The 26,450-nt window shown below is 40.0% G+C and overlaps 2 protein-coding genes across 3 annotated transcripts in view; one reads left to right on the top strand and one right to left on the bottom strand.

Annotated features, from left to right (window-relative positions):
- The window catches only part of gpr39 (G protein-coupled receptor 39), a 40,718-nt gene extending 30,284 nt beyond the window's left edge, over window positions 1–10,434 (top strand). The window contains exons 2-3 of one of the 2 annotated variants that reach the window (XR_005209692.1): window positions 2,165–3,239; window positions 10,405–10,434. Coding sequence is in view for 1 of the 2 variants with exons in the window: in XM_037790775.1 (XP_037646703.1) it covers window positions 2,165–2,661 (497 nt within the window). In the remaining variant the exon portion in view is untranslated. Of the gene's footprint in view, window positions 1–2,164; window positions 3,900–10,404 lie in introns of those variants that run through there. The other variant, XM_037790775.1, reaches the window with a different exon arrangement.
- Window positions 4,732–25,786, bottom strand: LOC119500832 (ly6/PLAUR domain-containing protein 1-like). Its single transcript, XM_037790776.1, has 3 exons — window positions 25,654–25,786; window positions 20,771–20,902; window positions 4,732–6,249 (listed from the first exon to the last, which is right to left on the bottom strand). Exons 1-3 carry the CDS (start codon window positions 25,700–25,702, stop codon window positions 6,008–6,010), a joined length of 423 nt encoding a protein of 140 aa, XP_037646704.1. The 5' UTR covers window positions 25,703–25,786; the 3' UTR covers window positions 4,732–6,007.
- Window positions 25,787–26,450: the final 664 nt, after the last annotated feature.

Below are 26,450 nucleotides of genomic sequence, written 5' to 3'. Positions count from 1 at the left end.
TAAACATCAGATTAGAGGATGAGGATGTGTTAGTCCTTCCAAAGAGTAAGCACATGACTCAGACATGACAGATGAGATAAGTCAGCGGGCCAGTTTAGCAGTCAGAGATGCCGTCCTCTGTCCTGGAGGTCAACGAACTGGGTTTCACTTTAGTGAATCAGTGGCAAACAATGCGTGTCGCATTCAAAGGCGCACGTGCATGCATGGGTAACTTTTGGTCATTTTTTGGAGCATCTGCAGTACTGTTAGAAATAGGGAACGGATTGGAAGGAATGAAACATCTGCATTGGCCTTATTTCTATCATGTCCATTTAAATCAGTCTTTGTTCTTCCCCTATAAAGAGTGATGCTGTCTGCAACCACCAGTTTCTCATATCAGACAATGTGGCAGAAGCAGTAGACTACTGTGTAATTTTAGAAAAAACAGCAGCGAGCACGTCTCCAAATCTTGAACAGTATTGGGTGCCAGGTAGTGGTGAGAACAGAAGAAACAAATCACCGGCACTCACAGATAAAGAGTCTTTAGTTTATTTTGGGCAAACAAACGAACACGTTTCCTCTGATGACGTTTGCCCAAAATAAACTAAAAAAGACTCTTTATCTGTGAGTGCCGGTGATTTGTTTCTACTGTGTAATTTTGCAATGAGTCAGTCCTCAAACTGCAGCTCTACTCCCACAAGTTTTGTTCACATTGACTCTCAAAACACTGAACGGGCTGCAGGTGAGAACAGGTCATAAACTCTAACCTGCGTGCTGAGTATATTTTTGAGAGACAACTAGCAACCGTAACCCTCCCAGTAAAATCTTGGTTTTTCTTGTATTATTTTCTTACAGGAATATTTTGACATTTTGGGAAATTTTAATTAAAATTATTATTTAAATTTAATTAAAAATAAATATTCGGTTACTTGCCGAGACTTAAATGAGAAGATTGATACCACACTCATGTTTACTCATACTAAATATGAAGGCGTTAGTTTAGCTTAAAATAAAGACTGCAAAAATATGTAATTACAAAAGCAACAAGTTGTTTTACAGCTAGCCCGGCTCTATTCAAAAGTAAAGTCTCTGATGGTTGCCCGGTAACTAAACATTTGTTATGAAAAGACAAACAGACTTTTTAATTGTCTTCTAAATACTACAACTATGAAAAAATCAGATAACCACATGTGCAATTGCATTCAGCAACAAAATGTCCGCAGGTAAATAGCTTTAAATGAGTGCTCCAGGGATGACGTATTTTTGTAGGCCAACCAGGAAGTTAGCACCGCTCTGGTTCCCTCGACAAAAAGCCAATGGGATTTTTCCATTGGGTTTTGGATTATTGGAGAAAATAAACTCTGTGGCAAACACACATTTATGATTCTTGCACGTTTTGTTCAGCAAGATAATCTCCTACTGTTAATGTTATGCATTGGCTACATGGTTTAAGCAAATTTTCCAGTATTTTAAGAATTATAATTTTTAAACATACCTGATGCACAAGCGTTATCCCGCATTCTTCTTTTTTCTCTTCTCTGCCCCAACTCCTGTTGCCTTTTGTGGGCCGTTCATTCAGAAATTGTTGCGCAGCATTACTTGTCAGGCTTCAGGGCAGGCAGGCGCAAACAACAGGGAGATGGGGGAGTGGGGCACCATAATTAATTTCATTATTTCAACCAAATATGTATATCTTGTATTACCTGGTCTCCTGGTGCCTATTATTTAAATTTAAATAATTCTTCATCAGTGATGATGATCATTAGGCTGTTATGGTGCTCCCGCCGGTGAGAAAGTCACTTCACCCAGTAACGAAATAGTCCGGGAGATAGGCCTAACCCACCCTAAAACAACTTGTTGTTTTTGAACAAATGAGATATAACCTGTTAGTCTGTCAGCTCTAGAGGTATTGGTAGGTAGATTTTGTTACCTTTAGACAGAGCCAGGCTAGCTGTTTTCCCGTTTCCAGTCTTTATGCTAAGCATTTCATGTCCTGCTCTAGTTTTATATTTAGTGTTCAGATGTGAGAGAGTGGTATCAATCTTCTCAGAAAGAAAGCAAATAAGAGTATTTCCCAAAATATCACACTCTTCCTTCAATTTCATATTTTTTCATGTCTTTCCTTTTCTGTAAGTGTTCCCTTCTCTCTTTTGTGTTTCTGACTTTCTTTCTGACTTTTCCTCAGGTCTCATCGTGGGATCCTTGATGGTGTGCTGGCTTCCCAACCAGATTCGTCGTCTTATGGTGGCTGCCGTGCCCAAGTCCCGCTGGACTACTTCCTACTTCCGGAGCTACGTCACTCTCCACCCTGTGGCCGACACCTTCTTTTACCTCAGCTCCGTCCTCAACCCGTTCCTCTACAACCTGTCCTCCAGACAGTTCAGAGAGGTTTTTCTCCAGGTGCTGCGGTGCCGCCTCACCATCGAACACATCAACAAGCGCAACGTGCGGAGAGCCAACACTGCCTCTGCGCGCTCCTTCCAGCCCCTGCTGAAGTCGTTGCGTCGCACCAGGGCGAACCGCCCCACCCTTGCGCAAGAGAAAACGCCTCCCACCTTTACAACCTTTCAAAGTCAAAGTGACTCAGGAGTGGCTTCAAATACTCAGACGTCTCTCAGCCTGACTGAAGAGTCTCATTCAATTCTCAAAATAAAAGATGTACCATCAGAGACTGAAATATAATGTGCTGTACAATTTAATGCAACACAGTGAACAGTAAAAACAAACCTGCTTGTTCTGTGCCATCGGAAACAAATATAGAGATATTCCTTATACACAGTTTACACAGTACAAAGTGTCAAATCAATCAAGAATTTCATTAACAGATCACGCTCAGCTGACAATTTGGCACAATTGCAAGTTCACGGGACTCCTCAAGTGTGAAATTGTTATCAAGTCAGAAAATGATTGTTCATTTCTGCTGAAGCTGAAATATTCAGTTAAGCATGAAGACCTCACAGTTAAAGTTAAAGGTACCCAGCAGAATTTTTGACCACTAGTGGTGCTATGGAGCACTGTTTTGGTGTGTGGCTCCTCGCAATGTTTGCATGTCCTGTACAGACGTCACACAAGGACAAATATGTAAACTCATAAGCACGTGAGTGACACATTATACTTTCCTGTTGACTGCAGAGGGCTAAATTGCAAATGTGCAACAAGCCCCCAGGAACAGCAGCGAACTCTAAGATTTTGGCTTACACCGTGTCCTAACTGGATGTGACGCGAGCGAGCGTCAGCAACAAAATCAGCTTGGTTACATTGTTTTCTATTGGAGTGCCCTATACTGCTGCTGCGCGACGTTTTAAGCTGAGCTTTTTTCGGATGCCCTGTTCCTATTTTTGTCTGTCGCTCGCGTTTAGTTTAGATAAAATGAGCCGTCAGTGCCGCCGACAGCGGGAGAAAACCAGGTCGATTGTCCTGTATGTAAATGAGGATATTAACTTGATTATTGCCACTTTGTGCACAAGCATGGACGCTCGCAGTTATATGCGTAACGTCCACCAGAGAAAAACTATTTCAGTTACCAGGTGTCAAGACATATAACAGCCACCTCACTAATGGTTAAAACAAAACACTGAAGAACTCTGAGAAAACACACCCTAACACAGGGAGAACATACAAACCAGATTTGAACCTGCGACCTTCTTACTGTGAGGCAACAGTACTAACCACTGCACCACTGTGCTGCCTGCCTAGATCCATTAAATTTCAAAATTCAAGAAAAGCAGTAAACAAGTAAATCATTTTTGGGAGCCAGCAGGAAAGGCACTAGCCCGAGTAAGCCATAACACTTTTTTCGTGTATGCACCCAGTGAGCAACTTTCATTGGAATGAACTATGGAATGCTTTGCCTTGAACAACCAATCAGATGTTCCGATGACGTAAATGCCCGAATGTACATGAGGTTGATATATTGACTTGACCTGCATGATGTTGTTGGAGAGTTCATTTATTAGACACTTAAGAGTGACAGTATGACAATAAGTTCTCTAAATTAGACAAATACGTTGTTTGTCCATTCCCTCAACATAGCCTGTCGGAACAGGACAACATCATTTGTGCCTTCCAAAACTGTTTGAAATCACTGTTATAAAAATAAACCTGTTTGTCATCATGGTTACAGTAATAAACATGTGGTTAAGGTTAGGAAATCAACGTTTCTCGCTAGAAAAATGGGAAAGGAACAGCAATCTCCTGTTAAAGTCGGATGTTTTGGTGCCGTATCACGTCACTTTACTTTCTTGTTTGCTCGCGTCATAATTCCTACGGTTGCGAGAGGGTGCTGCCACTTTATTCATAAACATGTGTTGTTTTGGGGCACATGCTGAAACGACTGATGCTGCCGTTTTTCTAGGGAGGACAGTGTGTCCAATAGAGTGCACCAGGAATGAGTCCTAAAACGCAGAAATGAGTTAGTATTTGAGCACCTCCGGTTCCCTCATCTGGAAGTCAATGTTTTTTTTTGAATGGGTTTTTAGTTAGATGCCTGAAATAAGGTCTGTGGTTAACACACGTTGAAGAGATTTAAACATTTTGTTCTACAACTTAAAGTACATCCATAAATACCCCACTTGTGAATTTTGAAGCCTTTATGTGTCTTAAAAAAGGCGGTTGCTAACAAGTGGCTAAATGAGACTACTAAACGTCATGACGCCGACTCTTTCTAATTTACAGCCTCGTTGTGTATACTCGCGCTCATTCGACTGTGGTGTAATTCGTTTATAGCCTAATGTTAGCTTTTTACTTCTGGCGATTGCATTCACACTTATAAATAAGTAAGTATATCAATAAATTAATGAATAAATTACAAATGTATTCAACATGTTTGTTAGACCTCAAGGACACAAACACACATAACTCCACAGGGTACCTTTAAAGTTCAGGTCACGTTCAAACCAACCACTCAACCACTGCAAAAGCAACCGAATATTACATTTTGATGGACAACAACAACAACTTCTTGCACATCACATTACGTCTTGTCATAATTTATTTGGCTCTGAAACAATCTCTGTCAGGTTATGCTGCCTGACCATACAACGGCTTCCCTGATCATAGAAAACTAGCATATCTTAATGGATAACTTCAGAATTCTTTCTAAAATAGTTGTCTGCGTCTATCAACAGTCACCAACACTCACCGTACCACACGCTTACTGCACTACTGCCGCTCCACCTCAACGCAAACGGTTCTAATTTCAGCCATTAAAGATGCAATGAATATGTGATGAGTAGTTTTATAAAAGTTTGTATATTTCAACATGCTCTTGTAGCTCTATGTACAATATTTGTGAGCAGACAGCATTAGTTGTTACAGAACTAATGGAGGAAAGCTTCAGGATAACAGAATGGCCTCCACTGGTAAGATGATGTTGTATCTTTGAGGAGTAGGTGGCTTTAATATAATGACTAGCATACATGTTGTTTTTCACCCAATACCCCTTTTTTCCTGACTGCACTTTTCTTTCCAGAATCATTAAACAGTATCATTGTCATACATTGTATTTTTCAGTTCGTCAATACAGCAAAATCGGTGATTGTTCCAGGTAATGGTATTGATTCAGAATAAATCACAGAGTTATTTATTCTGCAGAGCTTTTCCTAAAGCTCAGAAAAGAAAAGAATGAATCTGAACTTACTATCTTTTCTGTCTTATTTGACCTTGTGATGTAAGTAAACAAAGACAGATGCAAATGAGCCACCTGCTGCCCGACAAAATAGCCAGAAGCTGTTCCATGCATGGCACTGTCCTCCACCTCACCTCACCCAGCCTCCCTTGTAGCTGCACCATGATCATGTTTGTGACATGACACACGTGATGATAAAAAAAAATCCCAAATTCGACCTTTTGGAGGCAAGCTGTGACACAATGGGAGTCAAGAGAACAAATACTGTACAAAGCTTCCACACGCCTCAAAGAATATACATTTCACAGTACGTATTCTTCACTGTCTCAGTTAGTTAATACAGTTCCAGTTCATGTTGTCTCCACTGTCAGCACGCATCTTAACTCAGTGTGTGAAGGTCTGTCAGCACAGGGTGGAGGACAGTAGGAGGAGGACGTAGAGAGAAAACACAGGGAGCTGCGGCGTGGTCAGGGTAGTGGCGGCCGAATGTTGGGGTCGTTTCTTCTGCCGTGGTCCGTTACAGAGCGGTGTGTTACAGCAGGTGATGCACACTGAGTTGAGCTTGCCGGTGCAGAACTGCTGGTAACCAGAAGAAGCGATGAGACAGGCTCCAGACGAGGCGCAGGACTTGCGGTAGTGTATCCCTGAAAATAAGAACAGAAAGAGATGCATTAGGCTGGTAATGAGAGGATTAGAGTGTGTGTGTGTGTGTGTGTGTGTGTGTGGCAGAAAAACAACAAAGGCAGAAACAGTGAGATGGAGGCATGTAATTAAGGATAAATAGGATGTATTCTTTCATCAAGGGGAACCCAACTTAAAGGGAAACATCTCCGTATAATTGGGCTAATGCTCCTTTTGCAGTCACTTAGCTCTCCTGTGTCTCTACAAGATTTGCATAACATTGTCATAGTGTAATTAGTCCATGAATGAGGAAAAACAGCCCTCAGTGGGTGAGGCTTCTCATCTCACTGTGTTTATATATACAGTATACAGTATATTAAACTTTGCAGATGCCCAATGGAGCCGGCAATGCCAACTAGCAGCACAGTGTTTTTCAGAACAGTTAGTTTTAGCATGGACTGTGAAGCTCAGACTTCTGAATGGGAGTGAGGGTGGCGCTTGAATGTGCCTACAAAGAACAACAAAAAAAGTTGAGTAGAAATTTACATTAGATGGTTATTCATACAAGAAACCAGTGCTTGAAGTGTGCCGGTACTCATACTTCTACATTTTACTCCTTGCCGTACCATGACTTGTTCTTGCATGCCCTCTCCATATCAGGTTCTCTGTGAGATTCATTATGGCGAATCATAACGGCACAGCGGCAGCGTTTTTGTGGCTTCCTAACTGGACACGATGCGAACGAGCGGAGATCAGATCTGCTCTTCTGATCTGCTCTTCTGATCTACAGAATATGATTTTACTGGACAAACATTTCCAGAAAAATTAAATGTTCAGACGAAGGCTGTGATAAATAATCAAAATAATAATTTAATAAGTAATAATAATGGTCCAAAATGATGTAAAATTGAATAGTTTTAAGTCAAAAACCTTCCAATTTTCTTGAGGTAAGACCCCCAAACCCAATATCTAGGAGCATGTGCAATATGTAGGAGCATCCTGACTGGGACAGTGCTCCTAAAACCTGAATGAAGAGTTCACACAACTCAGCTCTGCATGTATAGCTGCCTGTCTGTCTGGCTGCCGTTGATCCCAGGCTGTCGACATCCTATAATATATTATAGAGAGATACTAACACAGGAAAGCACTTTAAGTATTAACACACTAACCAACACACCACCTTAACCCTATAATGTTCCAGTTGAAATATTATTGGAGTATTATAAGCCTACTATAGAAGATGCATAGTCCAAGTATTATAATAATAATAAAACCACAGCTGATTATGACTGACACAGTATAACATGCATGCATAAATAAAATAAATAAGTAAATAGGAATACGTTTCAAGAGATTGTTGATACTGGCCGATACACATGCCAACATGTGAATAAGGGGAACACGTTTTCATTTCAAGCACTGCAAGAAACTAAAAAGAAACTAAGATATTGCAGGGAAATAGTGAGGCAGCAGTGTGAAAGAAGCCAGCAGTCAATCAACCAGCAGCAGAAATGCTAAGCTCAAACACCCAGCTGTCAGCTGCATAGTAAGCAGGGTCCATGCTTTCCCTTTGAGCCATCCCAACATTGGACCTCTTGGTGTTTCCATCTGCTGTATTGTTTTGTCTTGCACACAATGTGTATGCACAGGCTTGAATAATAAAATGTAAATATAAGGGAATTGAATGGTAATGCCAGCATATAAATGCTGGCATTGTCGCTGTAGGAATAATGTGACACTATCTGGAAAAGGGGGGAATAATTCTGAAGTGACTTTTGAGTCAAGTTGCACTCGAACACACCACAAAGACTACAGCCGACGGCCAACTAGCACGTACGTTCTGAGCCTGCATGAGATGAAATAACTCTCCACACCGGCTAGTGGTGGTAGTCTGTATTCATCATTCAAAAAGGGAAACCTGAGACTGTGGATATACAAGCCGTTGCTATGATACATACATGAAACAAAGCGGAGTCTGCCGACCACTTTCACATCACTCTCACTCACCACTTAGCTTCACTCCAGATGGCCATGTGGTTGTGAAAATATCCGTGTATTGGAATGATCAGATGAGATGAAGATGAAAAATTAGAAGAGCTTTCTGTGTTTTTCCTCTCAACTTTACTCATTTGCTTGCTTTTCTCACTTCCATCTCTCTTCTCGTGCACTGATTCGCTTAAGCTGAAGAGCCGATCAGAGTGATTTCTCTCACCGACGGGCTCCGCCGCCGATTCAACATGCTGAATCGGCTGAAAAACCTCAGACAGGGGCAGACTAGAGCCGACGGTGCAGGACACACTGCAAAAACTAGACTGACAGACGCTCACCGACGGCCCCAAACTGTCAAGGCCCTGACAAACCAAGCCGATGGTCGGCCCAGTAGGGAGAGTTATTTCCTCTCATGCAGGTGCAGGACGTATGTGGTAGTTGGACGTCGGCTGTAGTCTTTGCGGTGTGTTCAAGTGCAAATTTTTAGCCAAGACAAAGGCGACATGAGGCGACGCAACTGGTGGTCTTCGTCGCTGCTAGTTCTTTGATGTCGGGTTGGTGTGTTTGGGCCTTCAGGACCTTAAATACAGCCACAGAGGGCAGTGATTGTCACACCTAATGTAAACATGTAACTATGAGATCTCCTGAACTCTGATACTAATCCAATAATGTGATCCTCACAGAAGGAGGCGTTTTTGCCTGAATAGTGGGAGCTACTGTACACCACAACACAGTTTATCCCTCAGCAGCGCTCACATTGTGCAGTTGTTGGTAATTACTGTAGCTTTTATGATTTGATATACACAAGTTTGGCCTCAGGTGCACCTAAGGATCCCCATGGTTACTACTGGCTATAGACTCATTTGCCTTTGCAGTCTGTTCTCAACTCACCTATCATTATCTATTATATTATCCTTTATTCAGAGTTATTGAGCAACTACACCTAGCTATTCATTAATGATCAGGTCCTTATTTGATCCCTACACATTCATTTGTGGACCTTGACTAAGATCATTTATTGAGCACCCGTCTGTGCCTTTAACGAGCTCCAAAAACCTCGAGGCTTAGTTTTTGTGAATAAATAATTTAGGATTGAAAGTTTCCCCCCTGACAACAAACAAGCTCTGTCCTATTTACAGTAAATCTGTGCAAAAAATAAATGAGTGTGAGGGCTCTGTGTAGTCTGGAGAAAGAAAAATCACAAAACACTCTAAGTATATTTGGAGCCATTTCCAGTGACTGCATTCAATTTTCAAAGCTCCTCTGAAAAGCATCCATCTCAGATTTATCTCCAATAATCCACATCCCAATGAAGTTTAGTTAGGGAATTAAAGAGACCCTCAGCTGTGACCATTTCAACTGGCAGGATATATATATTTATTTATTTTCCATTTTGCAGCATAAAGCATCGCTTAACTCGAAAAGCGTGTTGGAACAAGTTGTTTGTGAGATTAGCGGAGGGAAATGTTAACATTTGGCTGACATTTTACTTCAAAGGAATTCAGATACGAGCACATGAACTTCCAATAACCCTTGTAATGTGTCACTCCTCTCTCCACCCGCGTGCAACAGATACAGGCATAGTAACACCTAAAGTACTATGTTCATTTAAATTGTGCATCCTCCCATGTCTTATATAGTGCAAATATCAGTGGAGGTCCCAGACGGTGTTGAGTAATCTGTCGGAAACACAGTGTGTGATGTTGCAAAGCTCTGGGAGGAAATGTCCCGTCTTCCCACAAAGCCTGGAGAATAAAACCTGACTCACACTGTGTTTATATCTCTCATTTTAGCTGTCACACACTTCTGAGGATCTCTTGTCATTTTCTGCTCAAAGCTTAAAATGGCCGTTGATTATTATGAACTCAAAAAGAAATCTGTGGGACAAATATGTGAAATAACTTAAAGTAAGGAAATCCTGTGGTCATAAATGGCTGTATAATCTGTTGGTTTTTATCTCGAGCAGTAATTGGAAAATAGCGAGAGCCGATAACACGGGCAGTCAGTGGAAAATGAGGTGCAGTAAAAGTGTGAAGAGTCACTGACAGAGAATACAGATTTCATGGCTTTTCTCACCTCAAACAATCACTTACCATATGATCATATTAGTTCAGCTTTTTTTATATACTTTTCATAGTTTTTCAGTAATTGGACTTGAGGTTTTATCATTTTTTTTTAGACCTTTTTAGATTTTTACATTGGTGTGTATTTTGATGAATGTTAACAGTGGGTGACTTCACAAACTCTCCCTATTCAGCTCTTTAAATTATACTGACACTTCAACTATTTACATTGCAGACACTCCAGCTATCTCTGCCTCTTCAGCGTCAACCAACACTTCAACTGCTTTCATTTCTTACTCTTTTAATGGCATTTCAACTGCTTCCAGCCAACTGACACAAGTTTAACTCTTCAACTGAATCACTTCAAGTGACATATTAACAGTTGTCATTGCTGACACTTTCATCTCTTACTCTTTAAATCAGTTCAATTCTCAAAATGGGGTCTGGGGACCCTCAGGGGTCCGTGGAACTCAGTCAGAGGGTCATGAAATAATTTGCTATGAATTATAAAATTGTGATGCATCCTTAAAAAGTTCATATCTACGGATTGGGACCATCTGTGACAAACAGCAATAAGGTCATTATTTTTATTTATTTTTAAGTTGAAGCACTTACTGACTGTCGGCTTTAGACTGGTAAGTTTGAATTCAACAGTGAAATTGCTTGAAAAGTCATAGTATAGTATGTCGAAAAAAAAGTCATAGTATAGTATGTCGAAAAAAGGTATAGTATAGTTTGTTTTTTACGAAATTTTGCGACAATGTCATAGGATAGCATGTCGAAAATTTCATGAAAAAAACAGTCATACTATTGTATGTCGTGAATTTTCGTGAAAAAAGTCATAGTATAGTATGTAAAATAAAGTCATAGTATAGTATGTCAAAAAAATAAAACTTATAGTATAGTATGTTGAAAAAAGTCATAGTATAGTATGTCAAATAAAAGTCATAGTATAGTATGTCAAAAATTGTTTTTAATTATTTTCGACTATGACTTTTTTTTTCGACATACTATACTATGATGTTTTTTCACTAAATTTCACGACATACTATATTATGACTGTTTTTTTCATGAAAATTTAATACACTAAAGATAACAATGTACCACCAAAGTGAAATATTACTTTCACAGCACATCCTCAAATAGACTGCAGCTGTCCCGGCAGATAAATGTGTCAAGACAGTGCAGTACTTTAAATACAATGCTAAAACAGTGAGAAGGAGCAAAGGCAACACCTCGCCCCTGCCGTTATTGAACCACTCTATAGCAACACTACAGCGGAGCTCACTGCGCTGATACAACAGTACATCATATTTATATTGGATAATGCAGGTTTTTCTGACAACCTAATTAATGGAAATGTTGAAGAGACAAAGTCAAAGTTTATTGCTATCTATTATCTATTATTATCACCTGTAAAACTTCCTAATTAGTACTTATGTTGTTAATGGTCTAATATTTGATTCATTGCCTTGACATTATGCATTAGCCAGGAGAACTGTTCTAATTGAAATTCAGGACAAACAGCACTCTGGTACATCGTGATTATCTACCATATGTACCAATTATGAGCATGGAGAATATATGCAGTGCTGGTACATGGTGATTATCTACCATATGTACCAATTATGAGCATGGAGAATATATGCAGTGCTGGTACATGGTGATTATATACCATATGTACCAATTATGAGCATGGAGAATATATGCAGTTCTGGTACATGGTGATTATCTACCATATGTACCGATTATGAGCACGGAGAACATATGCAGTGCTGGGCCGCATTTGTTGAGCAAATATCACCGAAATGAATCTCAGGAAAACACTCACTTTCTAACGTTCGAAGCGCTTAGGGGGGATTTTGTTTAATTTGTGTGTGGGGATTCTAACTTTCAGCACTTTAATCTAAATTATGCTGTTGAGTAAATTTATGAGGAAAAGGGTGAGCTTTCTTATCAACTTTGGAGCGCTGAGAGAACTTTAGTCTAATGAGAATCAGCATGGTCGACTGCACAGGCAAGAGTGAGCAGTCCAATATGTCCGAGAGTCTGGAGAACCTTTGATTGCCCTTCTAAATGAGATTTTAGCCAAATAAAATAAATCAATCACTGACACTGTAGTACGTCTGTGGTTTTGAGAAAAGGCACAGAATAGCCTAGTGTCAAGACAAGCATTTGGTTCTTAGTAGTTGGTATATTAGTAAATGCCATAAATAGTAGAATTTGAATTTGTTCAAAACATAGTTGTTTTGTATCTTACTTTTATATACAGCATTGTTTGTAACAGTGACTGCGCTGCCCTTGACACAAAGATGGTAGACATGTATCAATCTGCTCTGTGGGCTTTATTATCCAACTAAATCAAACTTGACTAAGCAGTGAAATTAGATGGCAGTTGTTATGTGAGCCAACATAAAGATGTCATCCAGATAAATGGCCAGTTGGGAATATATGGTGATAAAGGCCTGAATTACATCATGAAATAAAAGTTATCAACTTCTGAGCACATGTGAACACATTAACTTGTTCCCGTATTACCTTTATGTAACCTGGATGGTCTATTTAGAGCTTAAGGTCTTTTCAAAGACAGTCTGGCCAAAACAGCAGCACAATCATGTTACACAAACCCAAAAGGGGAATTAGGAAACACAGAGGAAAACTTAAAAGGCATTGAATCATAAGGCGCTAAAAGAAAATACCGGACCAATTCTGGCTACACTCACAAATGTTCTCTCACATTTTGACCAGTACACACTCACATTTTTCAACTCAACTGAGGTCACCTCAAGCTAACGGAACAGTATGTTCACAAAGTTTATTCAAAAAGACGTACTTCTACCATCAACACTACTAATAAGGTACGATAGCCTATTCAGTTTTGGATTCTCCGGCTCCTTGTTCTTTCAAAGGTCAGCACTGTCTTTGTAAAGTTAACCGGAGTTATACCCAATGCAAAAGATTCAAATGGATTTACTTTAATCTGGCAATTGAATCCGCTGACTACGGCAATTACGCAATACGTCAGTCGATTAAAATATTTAATTATGATTAATGGCACTATTGTCCATAGTCAATCGCGATTAATCACAAATTAGTCACACATTTTGTATCTGTTCAAAATGTACCTTAAAGGGAGATTTGTAAAGTATTTAATACACTTATTAACATGGGAGTAGACAAATATGCTGCTTTATGCAAATGTATGTACATATTTATTATTGGAAATCAATTAACAACACAAAACAATGAGAAATATTGTCCAGAAACCCTCACAGGTACTGCATTTAGCATAAAAGATATACTCAAATCATAACATGACAAACTGCAGCCCAACAGGCAACAACAGCTGTCAGTGTGTCAGTGTGCTGACTTGACTGTGACTTGCCCCAAACTGCATGTGATTATCTGTAAAGGGGAGACTCGTGGGTACCCATAGAACCCATTTTCATTCACATGTTGAGGTCAGAGGTCAACAGACCCCTTTGAAAATGGCCATGCCAATTTTTCCTCCCCAAAATTTAGTGTAAGTTTGGAATGTTATTTAACCTCCTTCCAGACAAGCTAGTATGACATGGTGGTACCAATGGATTCCGTTGCGTTAATGCATTAAAGAAATTAGTGGTATTAAAACGAATTTGCGTTAACGCATTATTATCACGTTAACTTTGGCAATGCTACTAAACGTCATTTTCAGAAATGGAGATTCAACTTAAACTTCACCTTAACATAAGCTGAAAAGCATGTCTGATCTCCAGTGGTTGAAGTTCTCCCCCTGCTGAAGTGATGCGGAGGTGTACTCAGGGTGTGGTCAGTACACTGTAACATCATTTCTGAGTGTGGTTACGGGTACGACAGACGTAAAACTCGGGATGCACCGATACCGGATCGGATATCGGGCCGATACTGACTGAAATAGCTGGATCGGATATCGGTGACAATGGGGCCGGTCTATTCAATTCAATTCTATGTCGATATACTATATACATTATATACTGTAATTTGAATTCCTGTTTAAGTTTTGACAAATTTATTGCTGCCTTAAAATGATTTACACTTGAATTGTAATTCCTGTTAATTTGGAAGATTTTTTACAAAATTGCTAGTGTATGAATTATTATTTTAATAATAAATAATAATTCAGTAAATATATATTTATGTATTTATTTGTTACATTTTGTTTTACAAAGTTAAGAAAGCAATGTTTAAGTCAAGCCTGATGATGCCTTACACATAAAAGAAAGATCCCAGTCACTTCCACACAGTGAGGCATAAATGCTTATTAGTTGAACACCGGTATCAGATCGGTACTCGGTATCAGCCGATACCCAAAGCTCAGGTATCGCTATTGGGACTGAAAAAGTGGGATCGGTGCATCCCTACTTAAAACTTTCACAAGAAGTCAGTGAAACAAGGCTTTTCAGTGCTGAATTAATTGCACACTTTAGTAAAGAAAACTAAGACGTTTGAGCATCCATAGCAAACACTAATGAAACATTCCCACCACCACAGCCATCCAAGTCACACAATCAAACAAACTTTAGCAGCCATGCACAGTCCCTCTATTTAACCAAATGAATGTAAACTACTGTGACTAACCACATTCTCATTTCCTTTTTCCCTGATACAGTAAATTAACTTTTGTGAATTGCAAAAGCTAATTTAGATAAGCTGTGAAATCAGGAGCCCAGTCCCTGCTTGTCTCCGTCCTGCTCTCTGTTCTGTGGTCTCTTCCGACTGTTTAACACGGAGAGCAGCGTGACCCGCGCAGTCAGTGGTGGCGCACCAGCTGGGACAAAAGTCACTGCTTGCAGCCTAATGACATCAGTCTACTATTACCATTTAAATATCTGAAAAATGGATTCAGGGACATTCTGAGGAGTGATATTGTCTGATGCTGCCTGAGGCTATGATGAGCCAACTTGACGACGCCAACGCAGACGGGTTTTTTAGAATCACATCATTGACAGGGTCATTACGAAACCTCATCACCTCTCCTTGTTAGAAAAGGTCGGAACGCCCTTCCTCTGCTCCTGACTTCATCTTAGACGTCCTGATCGTCACAAATGCTTGATATTGTTGTTGGCAGTCTTCTCGTGTAAGCAATCAAACAATCGCAATTTTCCTTCTTGATTTCAGACTTTGAACCAGTGTCCTTAAAAGACGCCCCTACAGATGAGATGCAGCAGCTTCAGGTGGTGAAATCAAGCTTCATTTTCTCAGTCTCATGATATCTGTAATCAAATCTCTTAAGAGAAACAACAAAACAATATAATAAAATGCTATTCATCAACTTTCATCAGCCTCACCTGCTGCGCTGCGACACATCAACCGCTATTGTTTGATTTTCAGACTCCCTTTCAGAGCAATCCGAGGGGAATCATTACGCTTATTTGTCTTGTCAGTTGTCATCACTGCTCCACTTAGTGCGCTGCCTCTGTGGATACTGTGATGATTTTACATTTTCACTGTTCAGACAAAACCATGGGGGAGATTAAGACTGCAGTGACAGACAGGAACTGTGACATGTTCATCATTAAACATTTACTTTGAAGCACTTTTTGGGAGCCGGCAGTTGGTTATGTAGAGTATCACGAAGATATCAGTTAGCATCGCTCTTGATGCTCAAGGAGGTAGAGTACTCTCGAGTTACTCGTCAACCTAACCAACTGTGTGATTTCATTTTTTTTCTCACCACACAATTCTGGGATAGTGCTTGTATGATGTTGCTGCTGTCATGGCGACAACTACTCTACCTCATCAAGCTGTTCATGTACTTAAAAGTGAACTATGCCCATTTTCAAAATTCCTACATTCCTATGGTCTAAGACAGTCCAAAAAATATTAAAGCTCCAGACTTTGTACCCTATGACATCAAAAGTTTGAGACTTACTTCTCTGGTTCCTGGCTTTGAGAGAGAGAGGAGCTCATGTTCACACGTATTGATTAAACTCTCCTCGGCCATGGGAATAACATATTGGAATTCTTAATTTGGGTGGTGTTCCCCTTTGATGCTAAACAGATACTACAGATCTAAAAACAATGTCTAGCTTTGATTAAAGCTTTTTTTAAACAGCAGACACACAAAGTAAAGACAATTCTCGATCGGTGCAGCCCTATACAGAGAACCAAAACAATGGACTGAAAGATGCTAAAACTCTCTGTGGCACTGTGGGGAACTGCAGAGTTGGGTTATAATTCTCTGTGGGCTAGCTGGTCAAACAAGCACAACTTTTCACATTACACGCTGTCATTTTTGTTAACATAAAAATATTGATAATTGCAGCTTTAAAATATTATTCATAAAAAATACCAAAGTATTACATCTTTGTTGCACAAATAACTAATCCATTATAAGATGCAAGCTTTAATCCCATGCTTTTTTGGTGTGTTTGTGTGTGTTATTACATAAATTGAAATCTTTGAAATTGCCTCTGAGAAATTGAAGGGTGGCCAATTTCCTATCCCTCATCACAGTACATCTTACTCCCCCTCCTTAAAAAAAGGCATTGAAATGAAAGGTGGCCTGCTGGCGCGTTGCAATCATCCGTCCTTAAAAGACAGTGGGAGAGGAACCGTCCTCAGCAAGGTAAAAGCACACTTTCCCTTTTTTAATATCATTTCTCAGGACGTAATCAGAGTGGAATGATGATGATAGTAATAGGAAATGGGCTTGGATAGGAAGCCAGGCTTGTCTCATGCTGCCCAGCTGAAAAATAGTCATCATCTGAATGGAGGTTGGGGATGTGTGTCTCTCCACTCGTGGTGGTTTGACAGGCTTTTCCCTCTTGAGCGATACCTCAAAGTTCCACCAGCCAGTCTCTTTCTCAGCTGGAGAGCTCAATTGTAGGAGCAGATGGATTGTCTTCCAGATACAGAAAGATTAATCTTTGACAGAAAATAGCCCGATCGAGGACATACGGTAGCCATTCTGTGCCCTTTACATCTACATATAGAGCTGCATGCTAAGTGATAGGCTCATAGAGGTACAATCACAGGGCAAGTATACTTAGGAAGAATCAAACACCCTCACTGATTTTCATTCTTATCACTTGAGCATATTGTGCACAGAGGAGGCAGTGCAATTGTGAAAGTGATAAGGTAGGTTCAGTTGAATTTTTAAGCCCTCCTTTTCATGCAGAGCAGCAATAATGATAACACTGGGAGATAAAGGCTGGGACGTACATGAGCATTCATGCGGAAATTTTCTTATTAAAGAACTGTCGACTCTATAGTGCGGCGTGCCTGCCCTTTGGATTCGGAACCCCATTTCGAAAGACAGGAGCTTATTGCTTTTGCTCATCAGCAGTAGAGAGAGTGGAAAAAATGACCCCCAATGTTCGCTGGGTGTGAAAATGAAGTAGACCTGAGGCGTAAGAGTGACCTTTAGTGTCTGGGTTCTGACCACCTGCAGCAAACAGGCACTTAAACAGAGCAGAGATACATCACTCATTACTAAAAAGACAGCGTTACACTGAAAACTCGTGAAAACCTGCACACTCTAAGGTCCTTATCTTACACCCGGCACAAAGCGTCATTGCTAGTTTCAGACCGACGCAGTTGTCATTTTCACGCCCAGTGCCCACGTTGTGTAAGTAGCAAAATGTACTTGCACCCATCTGTGTGCCCATGGGCATGTTGGTCTTAAAATGAGGTGTGGTCAGGTGCTTTGTTGGCACATTGCTATCTTGAGGCAGCAGAAAGCGACTGCACCATTGACCAACAAAAACCTGGTCTAAAGTCTGGCGCAGTATTTTCCTGCTATTTAAAGGGGCACATTATTCAGATAGTAAGATGATGTTCACAACGCGCGTACACTCTGCTTGTTAAGGAAAAGGAAGACATTAAATTCAGGCAGCAGGTGACAATTCAGAATATAATGGAATATAATGAAGGAAGGCTCTCAGGCATTCTGTATTGATCAACCTGCAGCGCGCTCTCAGCGCTCTTCCCGTCACTGGCGTGACCGCCGTACCAGAGAGATCACGGTGGTCACGTGGCCTTTTGTGGCGACTCCTCTCATCATCCCTCTGTGTGTGTGAGTGTAGATGTAGGCTACTTCAAAGTTCCTAAATGCACATGCGCCATGCACTTTAGACCATGCGTTATAGAGCATTAAAATAGGGCCCTAGGGCTGAATAATTCATACTTAAAAGTCTTTTAATATAATCAAAGCTGAGGTACAGAAGTGCACACATTTTTTGTAGATATGCCAGCCTGCATTCGCTGATGTTATAAATCTTTACTAAATAACATGAACATATTTCCACAAAACAAAAGTAATGTGATTCAATGAATGTAAATACGTTGACCCTGAGAGCTCAACGCACTGCAAAATTAAAAAAACACATTCAAGTAGATCAACATATCCCCATACAACTGTTTGTATGATATCTTACGAAAAGTTATTGCTCATTTTTCGTGCATTCTCCTAATGTTTAGCAACACGTGACAATTTCCACAAAACTTCCATCTTTACAGGAAAGAACTTGATTAAGTTTAGGCAACAAAACTACTTAGTTAGGTTTAGTTTCTCTATTTACATGTGTTGTCTTAAAGAGCATGTGAACCAAAGCTGAGAAAATCCAAGCTGCCAGATAAAACTCTTTAAAACTCTTCCACTGATTGATTTCCAAATATCTTTTCAGGTATGACCACATCAGTTAATGATGATGCCCATACACTGTAGTGTGTGGCTCTGGCTACATAAACATATTTGGTGTCATTTTTTCAAAATACTGTTTGTAACAGCTCTAAAAACACCATATGTGTACTAAATGTTTGCCCAAGAGGACAGAAGCTATGGCCTTGTAAAGCATTCAAAACTACCCCTCTGCACTCAACAACATGAACCAGACCAATACCACAGGTGGATAATTAACTTCCCACAGCCAGACTGGACAGATGTTCATGCATTCATTGTGTTTAACATCGTCTTTTACGATTGAAGGTCAAAGACATTGACAAACAGGTCGAAGCAAAATAGATGGAAGTATTTCATTATCTGATCGGTGCGGTTGCAATTGTCTTTCCATATTGTAGAGCCTGCCTGATACTGGATTTTTGAGGCCAATACCGATATCCATATTTGTGACTTTAAAAAGATCTGATAACGATGTACCAGCCCAGATGTTCATTTTTAGCCAGTGTGGCTCAGTTGGTCAGTTGGCTAGTCGGTCCACCACTTTGGTCCAGACTAAGAATGTCAACGGTTTAATCTTTAAACGGTAAACCGGCGAGAACATGTTTGACCAGCAATGCACGTCAGTCTATGGGTTAATTTATGGTCTACATGTTAATTTAACATGGGTGCCGAAGCGTCCTTTCGGCCTTTCCTTAATTTAAGAGAGTTTATGGAACATAGCAAACCCGCTGCTCAAACACCTCTTGCAGCTGAGACACACACACCTGTGCAAATATATCAGCAATCGCCTGCTGTTGGGCTGACAGTAGCCAGGTGGGAAGATTTTCACATCTTAGCCAACCCTGCACCACATGTAACAAAATCCCAAAAGTCACTTCAAAAACACCAACAACATGAGTCCTCAGTGGCAGCTGCGGCCCTGGCAACGGTGACACTGTTTCTAAATTACCTCAAACATATCTTTGACATCACTATATTGCAGTTTTGCTTATTGGCCAACATACAGTATACACCAATGCTGATATATCTGCATCAAGCTAATGTTGGCTGGATAAATCTGCAGGATTGGAAGTTTCTGGAACACACACAAAGGACACGTACCTGCCATTGCATGCACAGCATGAGCTAGTAGATTTTCTCCTCAGATGGAAATGGAATAATTTATATTCATGACTGTTATTTCAAATAGTGACCTGCAGCTGAGACTTTCATCCGATAATGATACTTATGGAGCGCTGAAGCGCCTGTCCCTGCTGACCTCAGATCAGTTTGATTTCTGTTCACAGCAGAGAGCCTGGCTTCTGGCTGAGTATGCTGGAGAGCGCTCCTTCTTTGTCTTTGTGTTAAAGGATACTTCAAACATGCCAGCAATACAAACAGTTTCCATGGCTTCATTTCAAACATCCTTTTGTTGAGAAACACAACAATATTTCCACTGATTCAGAAAACAGAACTGTCTGAGCACTACAATGCACCGAGGCTGCGACTGCACAGCACAATACTAATCCTGCTCACGGACAACTAGATGGCGCTTGGAGAGTGCAACACTCAATAGCTTTCCACACACACAGACATCCCTCCTGCCACTTCAGTTTTATGTTATATTGATTTCATGCCAAAAATAAACAAAGACAACTCCTCAGATTCTGAATCAAGTCCCTCGATTCAAGGTTGAAATCCCAGATCCATATCACCACCAAAATCTAATCCGCTTTTCTTGGATTGAGGCCAATCTGTCCAGATTCTACTGGAGTCTGTTCTACTCTGAGATATCCTGACAGAAAAAATAAGCAGAGATGAAAAACACATTTTAGACAGCAGAGAAGAAGCTTTCAAAGGGATGTGACCTACCATCATCCTTCACCAGAACCTCCTTCTGGCACATGTCCTGCACGTTCACAGTGCAGTTGACGATGAACTCTGGCGTGGAGCAGTCGTGTGTCATCTCCTCACACTGGTAGCACTGAATCTGCAGAGCCAGCCCTGCAACACACACTCATGTAGTCAATAATTAACTCTCTCTATATTCATGATATCATTTTCAGAAGGTTAAATAGCCTCCACCATAGCCATAACACTGGGTGTTTCTCAAAGTCAAAGGAAGGATCCTTCAAGGATGCTATGTTGTTGAATCCCACCAAAGGACTGTTCCAATGTCGAGGATCCTTCCAATTCTACCAAGGACTGAGTTTTCTGTTCGGAGGATTTTCAAGGATGCATGTGTGTATCCTCTGTGCTCCTAAAACACCCACAATCCTATACGTACGATGCATTTCCTGCCCCTGATTTGGAAACAGGGGAAATATGCTAGTAAATTTTCAGTTATTTCACCTCAGCAGTCCGGCAAAATATGTTTCTGAACAAATGGGCAATCCAGTTGCTGAATCTACAGGGTCTAATTTAAAGGTTTGTCCCGACTTTTGTCGCTCAGCGACAGACTCGTTCAGCGACAGACTCGTTCAGCGAGCTAACCCGGTGACGTTAGCACAAGCACAAAGAGGTTAGCAATGGCAGAGACAGACAGCGGGGGAAGAGACATTATTTTCACATCTAACTCTGTGAATAAACGGAACAGTGTGTAACATTTAGGGGGATCTATTGGCAGAAATAGAACATAATATTAAAAAGTATGTTTTCTTTAGTGTATAATCACCTGAAAATAAGAATAGTTGTGTTTTCGTTACCTTAGAATGAGACGTTTATATCTACATACGGAGCGGGTCCTCTTCACGGAGCCAGCCAACCAAACACGTTTTCACATTTTTGCATCAGCCACCGTAGTTCTCCTACACGCTTGGCATCAGGAAAAGTTTCAGTTGGTTGTAATCTGTAACCTCACCACTAGATGCCGCCAGATCCCACACACTGCACCTTTAAGGGTGGATTTGACCAAACCAGAGTGATTGTTGAACAGTAAAATACCAAGACGATTTTGATGAGTTTTATTTTGTTTCTGTCGAGTTTGAATGAATTGTCTTTTACAATTGGCGAGGTAAAATTACTTCTTTTCAAAAGTGTCTGGTAGCTTTAAGGAGAGCGTAACGGCTGTTTCTTTTCACATATAACTCTGTGAATTAAGAATTAATTTTGACCAAACCAGAGTTGGTGATTATCGTAACAGTGGAAGGACTAGGCTAACCAAGACAGTTTTGATGAGTTTTATTTTGTTTCTGTTAAGTTTGAATGAAGTGTGTTTTACAATCGCCGAGTTAAAATTACTGTGTTTGGAGTCTGGTGGCTTTGAGGAGACCATCTTAATTGTATGTTTTGTACATTTATAAATTACAGTAATTGTCCAAATCCCTGTTTTTTCATTTACTTTTTAATAGGCCTACATGTTTTGAATCTGTTTAGGTTGTTTTGAGGAATGCAAAATCAATATTCCTGCTTGTAACATCTCAGAATGCTAGGAAGGAGCTAGGAAGGAGTCTTACCAAGCCTCTGTAGGACCCGACTTGGAAGGACCTGTCCTACTAAGGAAGCATCCTCGACTTTGAGAAACACTCACTTGCTCATTTTTCATTTACATGCTCCATTTATTTTCTCTTCTATCATGAATAAAGAGAGTTTCATCTCAAAGTGAAATTCAGTTTCAATTTGGTGAATATTCAGACTTTTGGTTTCTTGCACTCTGACCATCTTAAATCGATGTGACATGCTGAATTATTCAGCTGCATGTGAGCTGCTGGCGGTACATTTATTTTAGCAGCATGTTGTTGCAACATTTCATCACGTCTTGCTTGATAGTTGGTATTTCACTATTTCCACTGTAAAACTGATTTGCTATAGTGAACTTGCTTTATTGAGTGCCCCTTCAAAATGCTCATTTATTCACAATGGTGAACAGTTTTCCATGAACCAATAGGAATGCCCATAAAGCAGCAGTAGGTAGAAATGGAGCAAATATGATTTTAAAAAAGTTATTTTTATAAAACGGTCACTATATCGTGACAGTAGTGCATGAGACAGGTAATCTGAAAAAAATCATGTGCCTCTATGTCCTCCAGTGCTCCTTATGGCAACTGCAAGATTTCACAGAACGGAGGAAAACAATCAATCAGAGTCAAGCTGGAGCCTTGCCGTCTCTGAGCAGCTGTCAATCACTCGCAAACTCCGATCAAACAGTCAAACTAGGCAGCGCTGATCAAATATGAATCAATATTCTGTTACTGTAATGCCTATTTCTCGCCTCAAATGTTTTCAGAAACATCTTGTAGTGTACTGTTTAGATGTAAAATTAGAAAGTTTGTAACCCGGCAGCAATGTCGAGATCAGTTGAGGAAATACCAAGCACTGCCCACCAGCCGGAATAAACTTTCTCATTTTACAGCTGAACAGTACACTACAAGATGTTTCTGAACACATTTGAGGAGAGAAATAGGCATTGAAGTAACAGAATATTGATTCATATTTGATCAGTGCTGCCTAGTTTGACCGTTTGGTCAGGGTTCCCGAGTGATTGACAGCTGTCTCCGTTGAATGAACAGCCAATAGGAACGCTCTCTCTCTGAAATTACCTGTGATTGGCCAAAGTCTCCCATCATGGGCTAGATGTTTTAAAGCCTGAAAAGAGTCATGAGGAGGTGCAGAAGTCTAGTTTTCTCTCAGAACACTTGAATTACAATATGCTGAAAGGTTATTATGGATTTTTTGCCCAATGATGTCAAAAACATTCTGCCTACTGCAGGTTTAAGTCACAAATGCATTGACCACCCATTTTGACTCATCATTTTGTTCTGACTTCAGTGTCATTTAAAATGTTTTGGCTTTTAATTATCCCCCTGCTTAAAATTTCTAAATTACAGCATGCACTGTAGGGATGCACCGATTCGACTTTTTCAGTCCTGATACCGATAGCGATACCTGGGCTTTGGGTATCGGCCGATAGCGAGTACCGATCCGATACCAGTGTGAAATTATTAAGCAGTATGCCTCACTGTGTGGAAGTGACTGGGATCATTCTTTTATGTGTAAGGAAACATCAGGCTGGACTTAAACATTGCTTTCCTAACTTTGTAAAACAAAATGTGACCAATAAATACATACTGTAGATATATATTTACTGAATTGTTATTTATTATTAAAACAATAAATCGTACACCAACAATTTAGTAAAAAATCTTCCAAATTAACAGGAATTACAATTCAGGTTTAAACCTTTTTAATGCATCAACAAATTGGCCAAAAGTTAAACAGGAATTAAAATTACAGTATATAATGTATATAGTATATAAACAAAGAATTGAATTTAATAGATCGGCCCCATTGTCACCAATATCCGATCCAGCTATTTGAATCAGTATCGGCCCGACATCCGATCCGGTATCGGTGCATCCCTAACAAAACAGATAATAGTCCACCTTTAATAAGAGGGACTTCTACGACCATACCATGGGTCATACATCAGAAATGAAAATGAATGTTGCAGAATTAAACATGCTGTTGGCATTGAGAAGGACTAGAGGATGAGATTTTATGCATAATATGATCAGACTTCATATTTTACTTTTGGTCAACATCAGTAAAATTTTGCCTCCCAATGTACAGTAATGCATTTAACAGCAGCCAACAATGTATAGTTTCGGTGAATAGACTTAAGTTATGGTGAATATCATATTCAGTGGTGGAATCTAAGTATGTAAATTAACTAGGGATGCACCGATACCGGATCGGATCGGATATCGGGCCAATTGATTTGACCAATTTGTTGCTGCATTAAAAAGGTTTACACCTGAATTGTAATTCCTGTTAATTATCAAGATGTTTTACTAAGTTGGTGTACGATTTATTTTAATAATAAATAACAATTCAGTAAATGTATATCTATGTATTTATTTGTTACATTTTGTTTTACAAGTTAAAGTTGTTTTAAGTCAATAAATCAATGTTTAAGTCCAGCCTGATGTTGCCTTACACACAACAGAATGATCCCAGTCACTTCCACACAGTGAGACATACAGTTTATTAAATAAACACTGGTATCAGATCGGTACTCGGTATTGGGACAGAAAAAGTCGGATCTGTGCATCCCTGAAATGTACATGAGTACATTGTAGTTATTCTGGAGTATTTCCATGTTATCTGAATTCAGGCATCCAATCCACCACAGTTCAGAGTGAACGTTTTTTTTTTTTTTACTCCACTACTTTTATTTGTAATGGAGTATTTTAACATGGTTGAATTAGCAGGCTACTTAACTAAAGGATCGTCTCCCACCACAGACTGATAAAATAAATGCCATCAGCAGACTGACAGAGACACCACAACGCTCCTCTTCTCTGTGCCACTGCGATTACTGCGGAACATTAGAGATGAAGATGAAGAAGAGTTCAAAATCAGGGAGACATTTCACTGTTTAAAGTCAGAGACAGACTGCTTCCTACACTGTTGATCTGCAGTCTTTATGAAAACTTACCTGGATCGTTCCAAACGCACAGGAGTGCGTGCCACAGCGAGCTTTAATTAAGAGACCACTATCTCCTACTGGGTGTCAATAGTAAATGTCTGTCAATCGATACTTTAATCTATTTACAATCAATCTGTCGAACCAAAATCAGAAATCTTCTCAACTTTAAAGAAAAAAACACGTTTGATCAGCGCGCATCGCTCCAAAGCTCTGCGCGCTCCTTCTCCAAAACATAATTGGAAGTTTTTGGGGTGTCAAAACGATTGCGTAAAAGTAGCCGCGTTTTAATCCCGTGAAGTGAAAAAGAGATAAACTGGCGTGTTCCTACCTGAGCTGAAGAAGAACAGGAGCAAAGTTGAGACGGTGAACAGCTGCATGGTCCGCTCAGTGAGCCTCGGAGCAGAAACATGAGGTCTGAGGCGCAGAGACGGAGACGGAGCAGCTGGCAGCCTGGTGGTGCTGATGCTGATGATGATGATGATGCTTCACCTCTATACCCGCCGCTGGCACACGTGTGCACGGCTGCATTGTGTACCACGTGATGATCAAAAAAGTCACCGTTTTTATGCTGTGATGCTGAGGAACCTCCAATGTTTTTTTCTATATCACTATTAGCCTATTAATATGGACATTTTATAGCCTATTAGGCAATGTCATGTTGAATCCCATTATATTTGCTGCTGCTGCAAGGAACTGGTTTCACCATTGGGATCAATAAAATCTCATGAAGAGTCATAAAAGAGTAAAGTTAATATGGACATTTAATAGCCTATTATAGCCAACTCAAACAGATGAAACACACAACATCTAAACCCTTCAAGATAATCTCACAGCTGGCTGAAATCACACCAATAAGAATAAAAATCAGATTTTCATAGACAACCTCTCAGAGTTTATCTGAACACTACCTTGTGAGCAAAATAATTAAAAGCTTAAACACGTTTAATAGAACAATAGGATTAAATGACATGGAACAAAATGTAAACCAGATTATTGTGGGGAAGGTGCGCGATACTTCAGAAACATTCAGAAAGTTCACTCTTGACTTTGTCTTGAACGCAGTGGGACGAGGACTAAAAAATGAAGTCCAAATCTGAAACAAGAAACAAGGATTCATGTTGAATC

Source organism: Sebastes umbrosus, chromosome 13 (assembly GCF_015220745.1).
Source record: "Sebastes umbrosus isolate fSebUmb1 chromosome 13, fSebUmb1.pri, whole genome shotgun sequence".
Taxonomy (NCBI): Eukaryota; Metazoa; Chordata; class Actinopteri; order Perciformes; family Sebastidae; genus Sebastes; species Sebastes umbrosus.
This window is presented reverse-complemented; position numbering and strand designations above follow the sequence as displayed.

Bases quoted from the DNA above. Each gene is read 5' to 3' on its own strand.
- LOC119500832 (XM_037790776.1), bottom strand. From the start codon at position 25,702: ATGCAGCTGTTCACCGTCTCAACTTTGCTCCTGTTCTTCTTCAGCTCA. The intron at 20,903-25,653 runs GTAGGAACACGC...TGTGTGTTGCAG, and splicing joins CCTGTTCTTCTTCAGCTCAG to GGCTGGCTCTGCAGATTCAG. The intron at 6,250-20,770 runs GTAGGTCACATC...TCTTATTTTCAG, and splicing joins GGTTCTGGTGAAGGATGATG to GGATACACTACCGCAAGTCC.